The sequence below is a fragment of the Centruroides vittatus genome, unplaced genomic scaffold (genome assembly GCF_030686945.1).
Source record: "Centruroides vittatus isolate TY-2023 unplaced genomic scaffold, ASM3068694v2 contig_1109, whole genome shotgun sequence".
In the NCBI taxonomy this organism is placed as follows: domain Eukaryota; kingdom Metazoa; phylum Arthropoda; class Arachnida; order Scorpiones; family Buthidae; genus Centruroides; species Centruroides vittatus.
In genome coordinates, this window is record NW_027120710.1 from 249806 (window position 1) to 270585 (window position 20780).

The following is a 20780-nucleotide window of genomic DNA, read 5'->3' on the forward strand; positions in this document are numbered from 1 at the left end:
AACCAACTCACGAAAGAACAAGCGCTGTAGGAAAAAATCACGCGCACTTGCTCTGCCCAGCGGAAATGAACAGTCCGCAGAAAAAAAAATGGAGGGGGAATCCCCACACTCACTAGAAGAGAAATACTTACTAAACCATCATAAAACATCCCAGAAAATTGTGCTAAATGCTTTGTAAACGGTTTATAAGATTTTGTCGGAGAATTGAAGCTGCCAGAAAAAAATTTGATGTTAGAAAATTAAGTATGTAAATAAGGGGAGTAACCTAGCTGAATTGTGACGTCACCTCACAGCATAAAACCAGTACGCTAACCGAAGACGAGCGAGGTGATTCCTGGTCGAGGTGATTCCTGATCGAGGTGTACTACTGAGTGAAAAATTCGAGGCGAAGTCCAGATTGAGAATTAGGCGATCCAAGGTGTTTAAAGAGGAATTTGATTTGACGATAGCAAAAGGATTGAGGAAACAGGTTCCTAGTATAGTGAGGTGACGGATAGATGTTTAGTTCGTAAGAGATTTTGTTCATAGTTCTTAAGTATTTGATTTGTTGAGTTTTCAAAGGAGAATTAAGATTAAGTTAAGCTAAGTAGCTGAGTTTTATTGTCGGGTTGACTTGTTGATTTTCGTTAATAAATTTTGTTTTGGATTATGGACAATTGTACATAGTTAAATTCGATTTACTAATTAAATATATTTGAAACTTTTGCTTTGACTTGATATTTGTCGTTATTCTTACTAATTTTTTCGGTGCACGCGTAAAAGTCCAGGCCTGGCAAACTAATCTCAAATCCACGTAAAGGACCTGTTAGGTTAACGGAAGTTTTACTGGCCGCAATTAGTGTCGGTTTCCTAAGATACTAAAAATAGTACTTTACAAAGGACGGTGCACACCTGTTGACTTTGACATCTTAAACATGACTGCCAGATCCATCACAAATATACCTGCTCTTGTGCTTTGTAATAAGTTCCTTTTTCACCTCAATTGTTGATACTACAACCTTCCTCTTATGCTTTATTGATTCCACACACTTCTTGGATGCCATGGTTAATAGATATGGGTTATATATATATATAAAACCAAACACCAAAAATAAGGTGAAAAAAGCACTGAAAACACACAAGCTTAATGCAAGAGATGCTTTCACAACAAGAGCAAGATATAACTTGAATACACAACAGATGGCATTTATGCAATGAATTTTGAACATCCAGTTCAAAATTCACTGTACATCCAGTTTGAATGTAGAAGCTTTATTTGAACTCTAGATCAAATTTAGCATTCAAACTCTGGAACATTTGATATTTTATATGAGCTGTTAAGCTTAAGTTAAAGTTAATAGACAGAATATATAGTATGGTATTGATGAGTGAGTGTGTGAATTTGCATAAGTGCATATATTTAATCATATAGTACCTTACATTTAAATTAGTATTCTTAGAAAGACAATGATAGAATCTTGTCTTTTAAAAAGGTATTATTGTAGAAGTCTAATATTTATATAATATCAAAGTTATAATATAATAATAGAATTATTAAATTCATAATTTTTAATGCTTAATATTTATAAAAAGGAATCTAATAGACATATCATTATTTAGAAATGGGTGTCAAATATCTATTAAAAACTTATATATGAAATACCTTTTAGTATATGACTTTTATTAAATAATATAAAAGATAAAATAGCTTTTCATCAATAATGATGTTAAATTGTTTGTACTGCATTATTTTTAAATGTTGAAACTTTATATAAGAAAACAATATATAAATTTAAAGCCTCATATACATACTTGTTTTTCATTAGAAGGCAAACTAGACCATTCGTTTCCTAATATTTTTGTCACTTCAGCAAATGGAATTTCAGGATTTGTCTTTTTAATTATTTGTCTCCTTTCTTGTTGAAACAGAACATAACTAAAAAGAAACATTTTTTTAATAACTGAAAAAATTCTACAATTAAATATAATAAAAACTGTCTAAAATGGAACCCTGCCTAAATGGAAAAATTAAACTGTAACACAGAAAACTGCTTTATTCCAAATTTTACTACAAGCCAGAAACTGGTTTAGCATGGAAAATTAAGAGGGTTTTTTTTTATATGAAGAACACAGTATAACCTGAATAGTGACAAAAATTTAATATTCCACTTGTAGCTAAATAAGTAAAATTGTGACAACTGTTATACCTAGAGGCAGAATATGACAAGGGGGAAATACAAATACAGTCTTTGAGTTAATCAGGAGTAAAATTAAGAAGTTTCAAGAACTGAATGAGTTTTCAAGAATCAAGTTCTGAAGAACTAGCAATGCAATTTGTTGAAAACAATGAGAACAAGGTAACAATGGTTCCAATTTGACTTGGTACTAATTAGTTAGTTACTAACTACTATGTATTTGAGAACAAGTTGATTAAAACTGCTTATTATTACAGATTGAAGTTAACAATTAGTTTTAAAATTTCTCAAGATCAGAAAATAACTTGGTCTTTGTATTATTGTATTGCAATTACAATTTTCAACAGCAAAGCATGGCACTAGTTCTTGGTATGCAAATTGACTTTTTCACTGTTGTGCGAGTTCATAAGGATTACATACAAGAAGTATTTGAATACCTAGCACAAGTTCTCACAAACAAGAACTTTCTAAAAGCTAATGATTCTAAAATCAAATAGTTTTCAATTTTTCATTCATATACAGCAGGGGTGGCCAACAAGTCGATTGCGATCGACCAGTTGATCGCCAAGCCAATTTTGGTCGATCGCTCACGATGTCGTGACTTAATGTATTATATTTTTAACCGAACGCAACAGTATGCATGCAGTTATGACTCGACTCATAAGCAGTGCACCTCGTACTGAAACACAGTGTATAAACATAGTATGTATTTCATACCTCCCCCTTCCCACTTAGAGTATGCCTATGACAACAAGTCGATCGCGACACATTTTTAAGAAAAAAAGTAGATCTTACGTACACAAAAGTTGGCCAACCCTGATATACAGGTACTCCTCACTTTACAACCAAGTTCCATTCCGATGACTACGTCGTTAAGCGAATTGGTCAATAAGCGAGGAGCTTGCACCGAGAATATAGAATCGCTGTAAAATTATACAAATTATGTAACTTCAAATTTATTCATAAAAAGACTATTATAGTATGTGCAAGCCTATTATAGTATGCTTAGTGTGCATGTCACCATTCACCACTGACTGACACTCAAGCTGAGAAAGGGGATTCCCCGAATTGCAGATCGAAACTCGATTGGTCGTAAGTGCGAGTGGTTGTAAAGTGAGGAGTACCTGTACTTTCATCTTTAGTTGAAATTGCTTTGGATTAATTTAGATTAAACCTACTAATAAAATGTTTTTTACATACAAGATATGGCTATTAAATATTGAGACGGCATGAGTTCCACAATGAATGGCCTTGAGGGTTAGTCTATAGGCAGTTAAAAAAGAAGCACATGTGCAGTCACTTTGCTTAACCCCTTCGTACCCGCAATCGAACTGAGTTCGATCGGTTTACATAGCGTTACACAGAAAATGGTGTTTTAGACCCTCGGAGAAAAAAAAATGTTTTTTTGGACTTTCGGATGTATTTTCAGTCCCCAAATTTTTTGAAAAATTTTTTCCCGCGCGAAAAAATTTTATTGCGATTTTAATTAACCCTTAATGATGGGCAATTAACGCTTAATTGTTTTTTTATGGGATTTTTTATAGAACTTTATTTATCCTTCTAAACTTCTAGCGCACCGATTTTACTTCGGTAAAGTTATTTAAAGCTATTTTCTGATGTAAAAAACAACATCCGATAGTTTTTTAATTTTTTTAATTAATAGATTTTTTTATAATTACGTTTAATTAAGTCGGGGGGGTCGGAAATTTCAATTAAAATCGTAATTTTAAAAAAAAGTTTTGAAATATCCGCCATCTAGTATTCACCCTACTTTTTACCCTTCTCCTCCCGAGAGTTTCATGAGAATGTCCCGCGAAACACGACACCAGCTGTTCTCAAGGTCATCCAGCTGTGTAAACAATGACTCATCAGTGTCAAGTTTCGCACTAAGGCGAGAAAAAGGAAATTGTACTTTGAAGTGTTTTCTTCAAAATTAACACATTTCTTTCGTTTTTTTTTCGTTTTTAATATTATTTAATGTAATTAAACATAACTAATTCAAAAAATTTTAAAAAAAAGCGCAGCGGAAGGGGTTAGACTTGAGCAGCATATTAATTTCAAATTTCTTGTGAAATTAAGAAATCACTGATCAAGCATTTGAGACTATTGCAGGAAATGTATAGTGATAATGTGATGTCACAAGTGTTTGTATGGTACAAGTGATCTGTTGAGGGTTGAGAAAATGTTGATGACAAACGACTGGGTTTCCCCGTCATGGCAGAAACCAAACAAAACAATGCAGTTGAATTGGTACCAGAAGGTCAGACAGTTGAACATCAAAGTAATAATGTTTGTTAAGCTAAGAAGATGAGTGAGAAAGAAATCCAATCTGTGGAAGAACAATACTTGGATTCTTCATCAGGACAATGCTCGAACCCATCTGTCTGTAAAGCCAATAACTGGCTGATAAGAAGGTCCCAGTGTTGGACCATTCACATTACTTGCCGGACTTAGCTCCATGGGACTTACTTTTTCTCAAAGTAAAAATCCACATTGAAGTCCTACTAAATCAGATAGTATCTGATAACTTTCAGCACTGCTTTCAACAATAGAAAATTCATATACAGCAGACTATAGATTAGGCATGGGCAAATGCAGCTCCGAGAGCCACGAGCGGCTCTTTTTTAATTACATGTGGTTCTTGCTGAAAGTGCTATCCTTCCCAGCCTTACCATACTATCCGCCACAATAGTACAGAACTACGACTCCCATGCATTTTGCAAAACCTATGTTTTGGCTCCCACTGAACTCTTGCTTGCCCACCTCTGCTATAGATAGAGGAGGGGAGAAAATCGAAGGAAATAACAATTGTAATAATAAATCACATTTTTGCAACCAGTATTGTTATTTAATAGCCACACCTTATATGTAATAAAAGCAATTTTATTATGAGATAAATATAACTTGACATTTATCTGGAATAGTTAGAAAAAAAAACACTTAAGCCTGTTCAAAATGGGAAAAGAATTTGGTACAGTGCAATTCCAGTTTACACAGGTTTTACTGTATTACTATAACTGAGAAATACTATTTTTAGTTAGTATATAAATAACTAATGATTGAAACTAACCCAGTTGTAGGAGCTCGAGGAGCAGCCGTTTCACTCGTTGCTTGTTTTCTTTTCTTTCCTTTTGGCCAACCCCCTTTTTTCTTTAACAAAAAAATGTGAAAATTTAAATGTAAGCATATTAATTTCTGATATCACTAAAACATCAAAAAGATATACAATTATAGCAATTTAAATTTAAAATTTAAACAATTTCATGTAAGTTATCCACAATACTTTACCTTTGGATGCTCTTGTAAAACATTAGATGATCCATTTTCCGTTGACACTTGTTGATTATTACAAACATCAACTTCTGACGAAGCAGGTGCCACAGTTTGCGTAATAGTATCGGCAGCAATCGTAAATGATGCCTCTTGATCATCATTAGCCATAATAATTTCAGAAGCATTTAATAAAGAATCTACAAGTAATAACATTTACTATAAAATCCTAAACAAGATTCATCTGATACAATATTTTAGAAATAAATTTTTATTGATATAATATAAGTGAACAAACAATTCCTGCTTATATTGATTACTTACCATCTGATGTATTCTGTAAATCTGAAACAGAAAGTCGAACATTTTCCAATCTACTTAAAGTTTCAGATTTATCTTGCCCTTGAACACAAACTAATCTGATAAACGAGAAAAATTTAAATTAAAAATTAAATTGAAGGTTTTATATATTTTTTAATCATGCAATTAACCAAATTTCTTATACATTATATACAATTTTCAATAATATTTAAACAGCTAACATAAAATATTCAAACAGATAAAAATAATTAATTTAAATGTTTAAAGTTTTTTAAATTATGTTTTAGCATATTTGTTATAAATAACTATTTCTTTTCGTAAATTATTATTCATAATTCTAACCAAAAATATCTATTTTCGTTGTTAAAAAGGCATACATACATCAGATTACAGTTATCAGTGAAGAAAACTCAGTTTTTTGGAATTCCCTTCATTGATATCTATTTTCATTATTTTAATCTATTAAATTTAGATTAATGCCGCACTATAATAAATTTATATAGATATGAAATTCAGGTATATTGCTATCAATATACATATATATCATTATCATAATTTATCAACATAACTCAGAGATTAAGAGAGAAATATATCAGATTCTAATAGTAAAGCAGCTTCCTTATAAAAGGTATGATTTTATTTTTAAAAAAAAAAGTGTTAAATGTAAATTTTTCATATTATTATTATTTCATAACAAAAATCAATTGAGAACAAAGTAAAGCAAAAACTGTTCTATATTTTATTATTATATTTAACTATTTTTGTTAAAACTCAGACTGATTCCAAGTACATTAATTTACAATCAACCAGTTTAGTAATTAAATTAATTAAGATAAACATTATTAACTAAATTATAATTAAATTAGTGAGATAGTTCAACTATAGATTTTTTATCAATGAAACAAACTAACTGTATCTTGTTATAGCTCAAACTAGGTTTTACTAATTTGAATTTTTATACTCCGGCATGTGAATGAGAGAGATATCCATCCCCTCCGATCCAAACTTGGTCTCTAGCAACAAGTGGGAGCCAATGAGTGCAACAGGAAGTCATATCTTGACCAATCCAAATCATAGATTTCACATCCAAATCATATAAAGGGGAATGACCCCAAGGACAGAGATGAGTCACCAATGTCTAGAAGTTGCCATAGGGTACCTACAAAGTGAGTCATCAGCATCACTGAAGTTGATGTTCAAGCTGTTGATCTATCATTGAATTGTGTGTTAGCTGCCATCATGTACCACTGCCATGTTGCCGATCCAACCCTAAGAGATCCTCCATCTCCACTGGGTAATCTGTTTTCCGGATCAAACTTTCCGTTCTCAATTTGCCATCATCCAGAGATCGACCAAACCCTTTGCACTTATCCAACATTTGGAGATTCATCATCTCTGTTTCCCAGTTTTCATCCACTGAACGATCACCATCTGAACACCAGAATCATTGACTCCCATCTGGACTCCCATCCATATCAAGTGTCGCTACAAATAATTGTAAGAATTTTTCTTTTAAAATAAACATGATTGTTTCTATACATTTGTGTACATCTCTGTGTCTGCCACCACTACCCTCTTACAACTCTATCCTCTCACATCATCCTGACAGAAGCGCAAGAGTTGCGAGTAACCCTACTTTCGAACCTATTGTAGGAGTGTTTCAACAACCAAGGTGTCAAGTATTGGCTCACATCTGCAATATTTAGAAATAGATTGTAGCAAAGAAATATAATATTGTGAGTATAAAGTAAAATTTAATCATCTAGTGACTATGCAATATCATTTTAAAAAACAATTAAAAAAAATAGCCTTTTATTCTTTATCAAGACTAATTATAAATAAATAAAAATGTAATTTTTAAATTAATTAAAATGAAAATTAAATTCTACATTAATGTGGTTAAAGTCTCTCTCTGTCTTCTGTTACAATTTAAAAAGATGTTTTCTAACCTTAAATTTTATAATTCAGGGGTTGCACTACATAGTGCCAAAATTACCACTTGGCGATATTTTTATTAAAGTGGCAATAAAAACCCCAGTCTGCTTATTTCAACATTCAGCATGAAATTGAACACAAAGCATGCTTCAGGAAAACAGCAATAGAAGGTGCAGGTAACTACTACTGCTTTGATGAAAGAGTTTACCTACAAAAGCAGGGAGTGCCGATGGTTTGCCGCTGTCAGCTGTGTTAGCAGAACTTGTCACGAGACAGCTTGAACACAGAGTCTTTAAGTTCCCCTCACCACGGCTTACCCTTTAATATACTTAAGGTACGTGGATGACGTTCTTTTGGTCTGGCAGGACACGGAATACTCCTTCCAGATAACGATTGGAGATTTTTTTAAATTTTCCAACCATTGTAATTTACCTTGAAAATATTGTTTCAAATTAATTAAAACCAGAAAATTCAGAAACTTCACAAAATATAAAAAGCAAACACTAAAATGTTTTAAAGAAGTTAAAAACATTTAAATTTATATAATAAATCTGTTTTGAGTGCTTTCAAATTCAACAAATCATCATTACATTTGCTTTCTAAATATAATGAAAAAGCAAGGTCTTTAAACTTGAATTTAACTGCATAAAGTATCTTAACAAAGTGAAAAACTAATTCTAAAACCATTATCTATAACGAACTATTTTTCTAATTTTTCAAATGTTCATAGAACTTTCCGTAGTAGACTGTTAAAATAACTTCCTTGGAACAAATTTCTTTCGTATTGTAAGCAATTCTTCATCTAAATTTTACAGTTTGATTGGATTAAATGTGTTTATCAGAAATAGAAGATAACAAAGCATATCTTAATATTTGTTGGCATACAAGAACACTTTGGTTAATGGATCAGAGGGAGTCAATTTGCCCAGAATTTTACACAAATAAAAACAAAGTACCAATATTTAATTTGTCATTACTGATAATTCCTTTATGCTTTCTCTGTCTAATTCTTTTTGTTCTTACTTTATCTAAATTCAGAAATGCAGTTGCCCGTTGCTCTCTAACTTGTACACGTGTTAACATTGCTAATAGATTGCTTACAACAGATGAATATTTCCAGTCTAATGTGAAGAAAATACAGACAAATCCCCAATCTATTGGAATCAAAATTCAATAATTGTCTAATTGATAAAACTAATCTAGTGTAATAGTAATGATTATTCATTATTGAATTTTGTGTATGTAGCATCAAAAGCATTTTTGGCCAAGCAGATTATAAGACAAAATTAGAATATACGTCTGTCTGCAAAAAGTATAATCTGTAATTTCAATTCATGTAACTTATAAGGTTTTATAAACTGCACTGCCAAATGACTTAGAACTTCTTAACTTCTGTTCTTAAAGTATAATCTACTTTTGTAAAATACTTTTAGAGTATAACAAGATCAAATATAAACTGGGTTATTATGGAATGTCTAAGAAATCAAATTCCTCCTATAAGTACTTTTAATTTATATAATTATATAATTACTGTGGTTATACTTACACGTTTATCTAAATTATTCTAAAACATATAGTTCCAATTCCAATCATTAATTAAGTTTTATGGCCAGTTGTTAGTACCTGATATAATTTGTCAAATTATTAAAGTTTATTGTATTAATAAACAGATAAATACTACATTACATATTTTAACAACTGTAAATAATCTGCAAAGAAAAAGGAGAACTACAGATAAATTATATATTTAAAAAAGGATTTTTATATTTGGGGAATATATAGGATAATACACAAACATCCGCATTCTAGGAAATACAGATTACCAACAGAAACACTACACTCCTAGTTGGAATTGGCTTGTTCGACATTTGGGTATCCCGCCAAATCAAGAGACTCTTCCCAACATCAGTTACAATGCAACAAGTGTCCTTGGTACAGTGTAAAGAAGAAAAGGGTGTATTCGTAAGAGGATTGTGTTAGCATCATCAATGTTTATTTCTATATGCATTCTTCTATTGCAGTGCAAAAGATTTTTGTCATAAGCATCCACAGTAAATTTCCTAATGAATAAAATAATAGCAATAAAACAAACAATGCAGAATCTCCACCACTTGAATAGTTTTTGATTGATATATTCCATTATTGAATTTGTTTTTCCTTAAGTTCTTTATTTGTTTGAAACAAAAATTTATTGCTTAAAACCTTTTAACAGAACCCAAAATGCATTTCTGAATACAATAATAAAGTCTACATATACAATTAATGTATTCCTGTGTGATTGAAGTTACTAAAAACAGAGCTAAAATTTAGACTTAATAAATCAAAACAATCAACCAAAACAAAAAATTATGATGGAATTTTTAAAACTGCTATAACGATTCTTATATTCACTTGAATGCATACTGGGGAGTCAAATTGACCCTCATCAATTATCATGGTATATAAATCTACAAATTGAAATTTCATTGTTAAGACCTATAGTGCCATATTTTGTAGTAATGATTGTAATCCTTATTGTAAAGCTTGTATATCCTTAAGATTTTTATAACAAAGGAACTACAAATACATGCATACAAACCAATACATTAGCATTGTTTGATATGAGTTCGTTCAAACAAAGTCATTTATCGTTAGTGAAACAGTAACAATTAACAAATAATTAATACCATTTTGAGGAAAATGCCCATTTACTCAAAGCACGTGTAAGAAACCTGCAAAATACAGGTGAAGGCATTTTGGATGGCATAAAGCTATTGTATGCTGTTTATACTATTTCTTACATTAACAGAACATTTGGAGAAGACATCCAAAAAATTAGTTTTAAAATTGTTGATAGCTTTATGTCTATCACTCGAAACAGTGATAAAAATATAACAACAAATAACCTTTGTTATTAGCATACCACTTGACTTAGTGGATACTATTTGCCAAAATAAATATGACATCTGTTTGTATGAAAGAAAATCCTGTTACACCATTATATTCCAGTATTTTCTGGTTTTATAAAGAAAATGGCACTTGTGAGCTATGTAACAAAGAATAATTGTTGTTACTTGGCAGTATGCACTCTGATAAAACAATTACAGAAGAAATTACAAATTATAACTTATAATGCAAGCAAGTCAGGTGACGATATTTTATATCACTAAATGATATGAACTGTCTTGCAAATGTCAACAAAATGCTAGCCAATGACTTTCTTTAGTAATGTGTTTATCTCCTTAACTTAGTTGCTATATGTTTCGTATTATATATGCAGCTTAACATTCTTTCACAAAGGAATTACAAAACGAAAAAGGTATTTTCTAAAAGACCTGGAATGAATGACGATGCCAAATATAAAAGATCGTGACACTAAATGAAAATTTGCAGCTAAAGAAATACAGTATATCAAAAATTCAACATCTAAAAACACAATTGTTAGTTTAAAGCCAAATGATTGCCAATTATATCAGGCTATATTAGTAATTAAATGTTAAGTAATTCGGCCTCAAGATAGGCATCTCTTGATAAATTTAATAATTATCATTAAATTAATATTTTATTAATTAATTAAGTAATATAGCCTGATATAATCCGACAAACATTTGGCTTAATGTAAAATATGTACACATATATCCACTACTACTTTCCATACTGATTAATGGAGTTCAACATTCCATTTACAGTAAACTGAGAGCTTTCAGACTTTTTCATCCACCTCCAGAGCTTGTTCAATTTGTTCTAATTGATTTTACAAACAGTGTTTTAGAGTCTTTCCAAATTCTCCAACAGGCTTTCTTATTGGAACAACATTTCTATCTACTACAATTTATACACACAAGCAACATTTCAGATGTATTTGTGAACAATGCATTTAAAAAATACGTTTTAAAAATACACGATTTCATTTTTAATATTAAAACATTTGTTAATTTTTATTAAATGTAAAAAATACTTAATAAAAAAGAAATAATGTGTGAGAGTAATAAATATATTACCAAAGTTAATATTCTGTTCGGAATTTGCCAATAATAAATAAATAAATAATAAAATTAATGCATTCGGTCAAATTGACCCCCATTATGCATTCATGTAGAAAAAATTGGTCATGCATCTTAAGATTAATGAAATTTAAAAAATAATTTTTGACTTAAATATAATTACATCTGCTTTCCAATTATTTGTTCTTGAATATTTTAAGAATTCTAAAACATCTCTTTACATAAAATAATACATATTCTATACAAACTATCAATATATTAATTACTCAAATGAGCAATTATTTATTGTGACATTGTCAAAACGCCAGGCTGCAAATTCTCTCCACCTCAAACTAGCGATGACTTGCCCCCGTACTCCATACTTTTCCTTTAACAACAGAGTCGAGTCGGTCGGCTATCTAACACCTTTCGGGGGAAAATTTTTGGACTGAAATAACGTGACTTCCGGTTTGCATCAGAAGTTCTTATATAGTTAATCGGGGCCTTCTGCCTGAAAGGTTTCCACATCTGGTCTCATCCTTCATTTACCTAACTCCATTCTAGAGATTAAGGAAAGACAGACAGAGACAGACTGATGAATAGATGGACAACAGTGAGAATTTATAGGTCTATAATTTTTTTCTAATTGCAGCCCAATTATTGCATTGTCAAGTGATGATGCAAAGCAATACAATTCAAAGAATCCAATATTTTAGAATAAAGTTATATAATTTCATGACATTTGCCTTTTCATACTAGGAAATGACTTGCAACAAATTTTGTAAGCATTATTATTTAATAAAATTACATTCTAGTATTACCTGCAAAATATTTATTTATTGCATTCATAACAATTCATATTTCTATTACTCATGGAATACTATGAATCAACATACTATGAAATGAGGAAATTCTACAATAAATAAAAATGTTAAATATCAATTAGATAAATTAAAATATTTTTTATTATTATTATTTAAATCCCTCTCATAATTGTAGGTTGTCATTTTTAAATAAATAATCATCACTTAACATGGTACAGGATATCCAAAAAGCATGCATTAGAAAAGGTTTCAGTAAAGTTTTATGTAGGATATTGCAGTTTCTCCTACAGCAAATGCTGGAAATGTCTCCCAAAGGTCCCAAAATCCAAGGAATGAGGTTTGGAGACCAACTGGCTTATTTTCACAGGAGATTACTGGCAAAGAAGTCTTCCAGAAACTGTGGTCTAAAAACCAGAACATCCGTGAGTGAGTGGTAAAACTATCTACCATAAAATGGAAACACAGGACAAAACTTATGGATCTTGTATGCAATGCAGTATGCAGAGCCAGCAATAAAGTTTATGCCACTGGGGCTAGACATGCATTTGGCATCTTTTAACCTTCCACATAGGATGAAGAACATTTTGTTTTGAAATGCCATACCTTGCTCCATCAATCAATATTCAACTCAGGCCATGTAATACAAATAAAAATAAATTAAAAAATAATACACCTTAAAATTTTGTATAAATTTATGAAAATGTGCCACCCTGGACAAATGCCCAGTTTGTCCATACAGTAGCACCTGCCTTAGCATGTATAACTTTAATGTCATTACAAATTTCTCACTGCACAGTAACTTTTCGGACATCCTGTACTTGACTATCACACTACAGTATTCTGGTTTATATTACAGTAGACCCCCCTATAACACGGCGAAAAAATTGCGATCGTGTTCGTATAACATGGTAAAATGTCATCGCTGACTCATGTCACGACAGGATTGGTCAAATCTGGACCAATAGTGGTTATTGTACAAACTGTTGAGTTTAAAAGAGCACTGGACCTACTAAAAAACATTTATTATTCAACGGCCATAAAAATTATATTTTTATTAATGATATCTCCAAAGTTAAGTTATTTTTCTGCGAAAAATTCGCTGATCGGGAAACACGCGCCCGCCGTTCGTTGATCCGCTCCGCGACGAAAACAAGTTTAAGCAATGGCGTCGTCGAACGGTGCGCACTTGGTAAGTAGTCCTACAATTTTTTTGTCTATAGCATAGTTTATATGGATTATTCCCAAAAAATTATACGTGTTTTGGAAATGTTGAGTCAAATTAGTCTAGAATCGATTAATTTTATGGAAGAAAACCTTTCAAACGACCGTAGCCCCTAAACTGCACATGTGCTGGGCTGTGATTGGCTCATGTATTTAAGTGACTCGTACAACACGGATTCATATAACATGAAACGTATCTACTGTGTTATAGGGGGGGGTCTACTGTATATTATTTGCTTTGATATTCAAAATTTACACACAACAGTGACGTGCTGGCACAGTGCAGTAAGCATCGATAAATATCACACATAGCCAATCAGAATTTCATGTATGACACTTGTATCAGGGATAAGCAACCCACGGCCCGCAGTAATATTTTTTGCGGCCCGCATGGCATAAATTATGAATAAATATATCAATTTCCTAGCTTAATGAGATATTTGACAAAAATTCAAACGTTATTTTCTACAACTTATATTTGTGAAAAGTTTTTTCGCAATGAATTTAGTAAAAATTAAAACAAGAAACTGGCTAACAGACAATCGAAACTAATTTAAAACTAGCAGTGACTGATATTTAACCAAATATTTCCGATATATTACGTTTAGATCAGTGCCAGAAGCTATATTAAGTATACCTATGCTAATTTATAATTATATATGAATAAAGAATTGTGATTTACCAACAGTTCCCCCCTCTTTTCTCTTGTGTGCGGCCCGCGTCAGTTCAAAAGTTTTGAAATGCGGCCCTTACGTAGAAAAAGGTTGCCCATCCCTGCTTGTATGATTGACAGAATACAGATCATGTGTCATAGACGAAACTCTGATTGCCTATGTGCGATATTTATCGATGTTTATGCACCAAATGGTCACTGTGCTGGCACGTCACTGTTGTGTGTAAATCGACCCTAAAGGTGTGAAGACTTTCATCTTTCAAACATCCACCCAGTTTGGAACTTTTTAAATACTCAACATATAGCCCCGATATTCGAGTGTGCTTTGATATTCAAAAACTTTCAAAATAATGTAATGTAAACAAACTTATCAAATTATTTTACTCTTAGTCTAAAAAAACAAAAAGCATTATTGAAAACTTTAGTTTTTAAAATACTTAACTGCAGTAAAAATTTCTCTACATAAAACAGGTTGTTAGAACCTGAAACAGAGAAGATTCAAATGTAATCCTTCATTATAACAATTAAAGTATTTCATAACCAATTCGAGAGTAACTCCAGTATTACATAAGCCACTTACTGTATTTAAGACGTGTATAAGACAAGGTTTTTATTCATTTTTCACTGTTTCAAAAACCTAGGTTGTCCTATATGCGCAAGAGAAGTATTCTTTGTGTTTTTGCAATAATTTTTGTAAACCATGTATTTGTATTTGCATTTTTTACTGGATAATCGCCCTCTGGTGTTTAAAAACAACTATTTTATCTGGATCGTTTGAATTGTTCTTGCGTATTGTCAAGAGTAATTGAAGAAGATGAATAGCAATGAATAGCAATAGGAATTCCAAATTGAAATTCCAAAATCACACGGGAGCCCGATATAAGTTTTAATCCATTCCCACGTGAAAACAGATGATTATTCAGAAACCAGAATTCGGAGAAACCTGTAAGTGTAATCGATGGAGAGTGGATTCGACTGTTAAGAATTGGCAAAAAAGATTTCCCGATTGTCCAGCTTTACATGAACGAATTAGGCTGTCAATTTTACAGGATTTTTCTTAATGTTTAAAATGCCAGTAATTTTTGCGAGACAATATGTGCATTTACATGCATTTGATAATATTTTATTTGTGATTAAACAAAATAAAATTAGAATTGTATTAACAAATCTAATTTTCTTTATTTTGATCTTTAAAGTCATACCTCGTCTTAAATGCAAGATCATCTTATATACAGAAAAAACCGGCGCGTAATCAATACAATTTTCAATGCAGCGTTATAAAGGGGTTGGTTAGTTTCGGCGTTACTTCTGTATTAACAAAAATAGCCACAACAAAGCAAGTAAAATTCAAGAAAGATCCCGAATAAGTACCTTTTGGGTACTTTATGGGGAAGCGATATAAATAAAAGTGACATCATAAAAACGAAGCTCGAGATGGAATTATCTTCATTCATGAAAAAACGTGAGAAAAATGAAATAAAAAGTGACAATTATCTCGTGAAAACATCTGTGTTGGTTAGAGATATTAATTATCTTGTCAAATATATTGAAAGATCCTTCAATTTATAATCTTATCCCTCGAGTAAATATGGTATATAAACGTAATGTTACTTTTTTTGATGAAATAAACACATCATTGAAATGACTGACATTCAAATCAAAAACAGAATAGAGATTTAACAAGTTAGTATATTAAGGGATGCCTTAATCCAGGACTTTGGAGCAGAGGTCCTGATCATGGCTCTAAATCTAAGTTGCTCAGCACTAAATCGGGGCTATATGTTGAGTATTTAAAAAGTTCCAAACTGGGTGGATGTTTGAAAGATGAAAGTCTTCACACACCTTTAGGGTCGATTTACACACACCAGTGACGTGCCGGCACAGTGACCAATTGGTGCATAAACATCAATAAATATCGCACATAGGCAATCAGAGTTTCATCTATGACACATGATCTGTATTCTGTCAATCGTACAAGTGTCGTACATGAAATTCTGATTGGCTATGTGTGATATTTATCGATGCTTACTGCACTGTGCCAGCATGTCACTGTTGTGTGTAAATCAACCCTTAATGTGTGAAGACTTCCACCTTTTTCCTGAACTGAAAAAGTGGCTAGGAGGGCAGAGGTTCAAGACTAATGATGATCTTCAAAACAATGTTAAGGCCCATCTCAAGTCACTGGCAGCAACATTCTGTGAAGAGGGGATTCCAAAGCTTGTACACAGATATGACAAATGCCTATCTTCACGACGATTATGTCGAAAAGTAACAATGTTTGTACTTAACCTTTGGTAGTAAATTCATTTAGTTATTTACACTTGTCTTTGTTTTTTGGACCATCAGAGGTTGAAAAAACAAAAACTGCTCTCATATATCTTCATGCTCGTTATAGACCATCCAGCCATACACCCTGCTAGAGGTGTGTATGGCTGGATACAAGCAAAAACATGAAAGGAACTACGAGCAAACCTTCTAAAAATAATAATCTTTAAAATTTTATGTCTCTTCTAGTTCAGCCAAAAACACTGGTCCTCTTTTTTTTTTAAGATTCCTCTCAAACATTTGTTAACCTTATTACTATATTATATGAGAAACAATATTTTAATAAATAGTTTAATTTTGTTGTAGTGTATCATTCAGTACCAACTCTATTTATTGACATCTAAATATATGTCAATAAATAATCTAGTGTTGGCAACACACTATCATATAAGCATATAAACACTGTTTTAGGATCAATTCAAGCTCTGAATAAGGCATTTAAGACCTTATCACAGCTAGACACCTTACCTATAGGAGCAAAAAAGTCAAAGGAAACATACCTCTACAGGCAACTCTTCACAAGATAGTCCCCCAAAATTGGGTCATGTGAGATCGCAAGTTACACTGCTCCGCTAAGACTAACACGTTTAACTATTTAGCCTGCTTGATTGTGTTGTGAAATACTTGATGTTATATAGTTTTAGAGAAGTGTGGGGCTCACCCCCACCTGGGCACCAAGGTGCTCACTATCACTTGCACCAAAGCGCATGACTACATGCAAAATATGTCAAGGCAGAGATAGCTAGCCTTGACAATGAAGAGCATGGAGAATAGGCAGTATACTGGTACATGTTAAAAACTGACCTTTGGAGGTGAATATCTTGCAAAGGGTCACATGTATGGGTATGGTTGGCTCCCTCAAGATTTCTGCTCATACAAGGCAGGTCTACCATTTGGGAGTCAAAAAACCCCTCATTTGGAGCTTGAATCTTACCATTTTAGGGTACTGTTATAAATTATTTTGATTTTAAATTTACATCACATTTTGCAAATCATTAAGCACTGTAGGAAGCAAGTTACAAAGAGGCATATCTTATAAAGAATTTTGGATCAATAATGGTATTTGGGTTTTTACTTGTATAGTCGTTCCTTGACTTGCAATGTTTTAACATACACAGTGTACAATGGCCAACATGAGCGAAGTGAAAGTATGGGAAAATGGTTAGAATTTGAATTCAAGTTGCTCTACTGATGCATTAATGATCTTTTTTGAGACTTTTTTTATATATAAATTGTATCTTGTATTTTATTGTATTTTACAGTATACCCATTATGTCTGTAAAATGCCCTGTCGTATCTCAACGAGAAGCTTAAGATAATATCTAAGCATGGTAGTTGTGGTGATTGCTCACGAGTTTAGGTTATTGCAATCAACAATAGCCCAAACTCACATTAATACCCACGTAACCTTGCATACAGCCTATTTTTTTATTTATTTATTTTTAACTTATGATGTGTTTTTTTTTGGAATGTAACCCATTGTAAGTCAAGGAAAGACTGTATAGGAATGACATATCATTCTAAAAGAGTACCAGTGGTGCTCAATAGCAATATCAGCTCCTTATTCACACAAAAACTTTTGGCATGTCTAGGGCACACTTATCGATGCCTAAACGGTGCAAACTTTGCACCCATTTTCTCTCAGCACTGCACGATTTGATCCTACCCAGAGACTGCATCATCTGGACAAGTTCTTACCGCGTCACATTAACACGCAAACAAGTACATCATTATTATTTTGAATGTAAAGTACATAGAGTTATGTTAAAACATTCAAAATTACCCTCTTGATGTATCATTATCAATCACTCCATTATCTTGCAAGATCCTCGAAGCCGTTTCGGAATCGAACTTATCTAATGGTAGCTCCAGCTTTAAATTTTCAACTAAAAGAGTGGATGGAGAGGAACGGATGCCATTAATGATGAACAAAGCATTCAGATTCTTCCCATCAGTTCCAGACAGATTCAAAGTCATCGTATCACCTTCCATTTCAATTCTATTAAATTCATTATTCAAAATATCCACTTATATATCAGAAACGAATCATCAGCGCCGATTCCTCTTCTGTCGTCAAAATATAAATATTTTCATTTTTATCTCGACACCAAACGACTCTTAATCAAACTACACTTGGTGCCACCTGGTGGACAAATATTTGGTTCCGAAATATATATATGAAATATTTATTTTTAGTGATATTCAAATTTTTAAACTTTGTTTTAATTTAAATATTTTTGTTATTCCTTATTTTAAACTGAGGCAATTTATTTAATATTAGTCTTGCAACATATTGGGATGTCCAGCTCGCGAGGGTTGCTTCAGTTTCTGATCTTTATGGTCGTTCGACCGTATGAGGCCGGTAGAACTCGATCGGGGGTTTTTTTTTTTTAACTCTTTCCGCCCTGTGAGCACTAAGAAGGCCTCAGTTTAGCAGGCCCGTTATGGGTTCGGCCAGGTCCACAACAGGGCGGCCGGGTGATGAGGGACGGGACCACTCCCCGAAAAATTCTTGGAGATTTTTCGACTCGCTCGGGATCGATCCCGAGTCCCCCAGAGCGGTAGGCTGCGACTTTAACCGCTCGGCCATCCGGCCAAACTCGATCGGGTATGACGCGATTGTTCCCGTTTTAAGTATTCAGAATAAATAATAATAATAGTAAAATCCTACTACACAGTCGACCTCGACTAATCGCTGCCGACAGAAAGTTGGAGTGTGGTTTTGATCTATTGAGGGTTTTCAGTTATAGGATTGGATTGATGGAACGAGGCAACGCACACAAGAAAACTGTCTTCCAAGAGGACTTTCTATGGGAAACTGTTCCCTATTTAGGTGTTGAGCATGTAGAGCCCAGAAAACTCCACGTGGCCAGGCGCGAACCTGCGGTTGCCCAGTTGAATTAGTTGAATTTTAGGTTAAGGAAACCCAAATTGTTTTCCATTATTTCGATTTATTGGTGAAAATTTAGATACTCCTTTTAGAGCTCTTCGTAAAGTCAATTTTTTTTTAACTTAACTTAATCACAGAAACAAAGATACGTTCTATTAGTTTCTCCTTTTCGTGCTTTCAACGGAAGCGGAAAAGTTGATGCACTTTGACCCGAATAGGTTTACATTCAAAATCGGCAAATGCAATTTATCTACGTAAAGTGATTTTCAAAAATTGTTTTTTATAACAGTACGCGAAAACTCACTATGGATGCAAATGTAATTAAATGGGGAAATTAGAGATGAAAATGTATGTTTTATTTTGTAACTTGTCGTGTACATAATATATTACAGAATTTCCAACCGAAATGAATAGAAAATAGGCGCTCCTGAATCGTCTACAAATAAAGCAAGAATATTTTGAGAAGATAGGAAGGTGGAGTTGGAAGTTTCCAGCCTCTGTCCCGTCAAACACCTGAGATAATAGCGAGGTTGAGGCCGAAGTTTTAAATGCGAAAACGTGTACGTCGGACGTTCAGCGCCGCTTTCCTGTAAGCCTAGAAGTTTGACAATGGTGTTTGGAAAGTCGGAATCATGCTTGATATTCCAAAGGCCATTGTCAAACTGCTAGGCTTGCAGGAAAGCGGCGCTGAACGTCCGACGTACACGTTTTCGCGTTTAAAACTTCGGCCTCAACCTCGCTATTAATTCAAAGTTATCTCGATAAAACTATTGTTAGTTTGGCGCATCTCGGAACATCACCACGAAGTTTGATCGATGAATTTATTTACTGCAACACGACACGTGCCGACCTGCCGTGTCGCGGGACTTTCTACGGAAACCGGCTCCTATTTAGTTGTTACTAACGTGAAGAACACGGGCGCGAACCCACGACCTACCAGTATTCAGTTATCGTCCCGAAGATCAAAATTCACTCACGTCACGAGCTATTTTTGTTAGTAAAAAACTAATAAACAAATTAATCAATCACAGCAGTTTAATTTATACAATCGAAGTTCATTTAGTTGGAACTTACATTTTAAATTACCAGGACGGAAATGAGCCCATGTAAATTTTTATGCTTATACCAAGAAATATACGCTTATACATCTTATGAGGTATAGGTACTAGAACTACACACAGACAA

The 20780-nt window shown here is 32.9% G+C and overlaps 1 protein-coding gene across 1 annotated transcript in view; it reads right to left on the minus strand.

Moving 5' to 3' along the window:
- LOC136976076 (uncharacterized) overlaps positions 1 to 18843 on the minus strand; it is a 32291-nt gene extending 13448 nt beyond the window's left edge. The window contains exons 1-5 of the mRNA XM_067271284.1: positions 18489 to 18843; positions 5769 to 5863; positions 5463 to 5644; positions 5245 to 5324; positions 1792 to 1915 (exon numbers count right to left, since the gene is read on the minus strand). Of these exons, the coding sequence (XP_067127385.1) occupies positions 1792 to 1915; positions 5245 to 5324; positions 5463 to 5644; positions 5769 to 5863; positions 18489 to 18697 (690 nt within the window). The 5' untranslated portion in view covers positions 18698 to 18843. The remainder of the gene's footprint in view (positions 1 to 1791; positions 1916 to 5244; positions 5325 to 5462; positions 5645 to 5768; positions 5864 to 18488) is intronic.
- Between the last annotated feature and the right edge of the window lie 1937 nt (positions 18844 to 20780).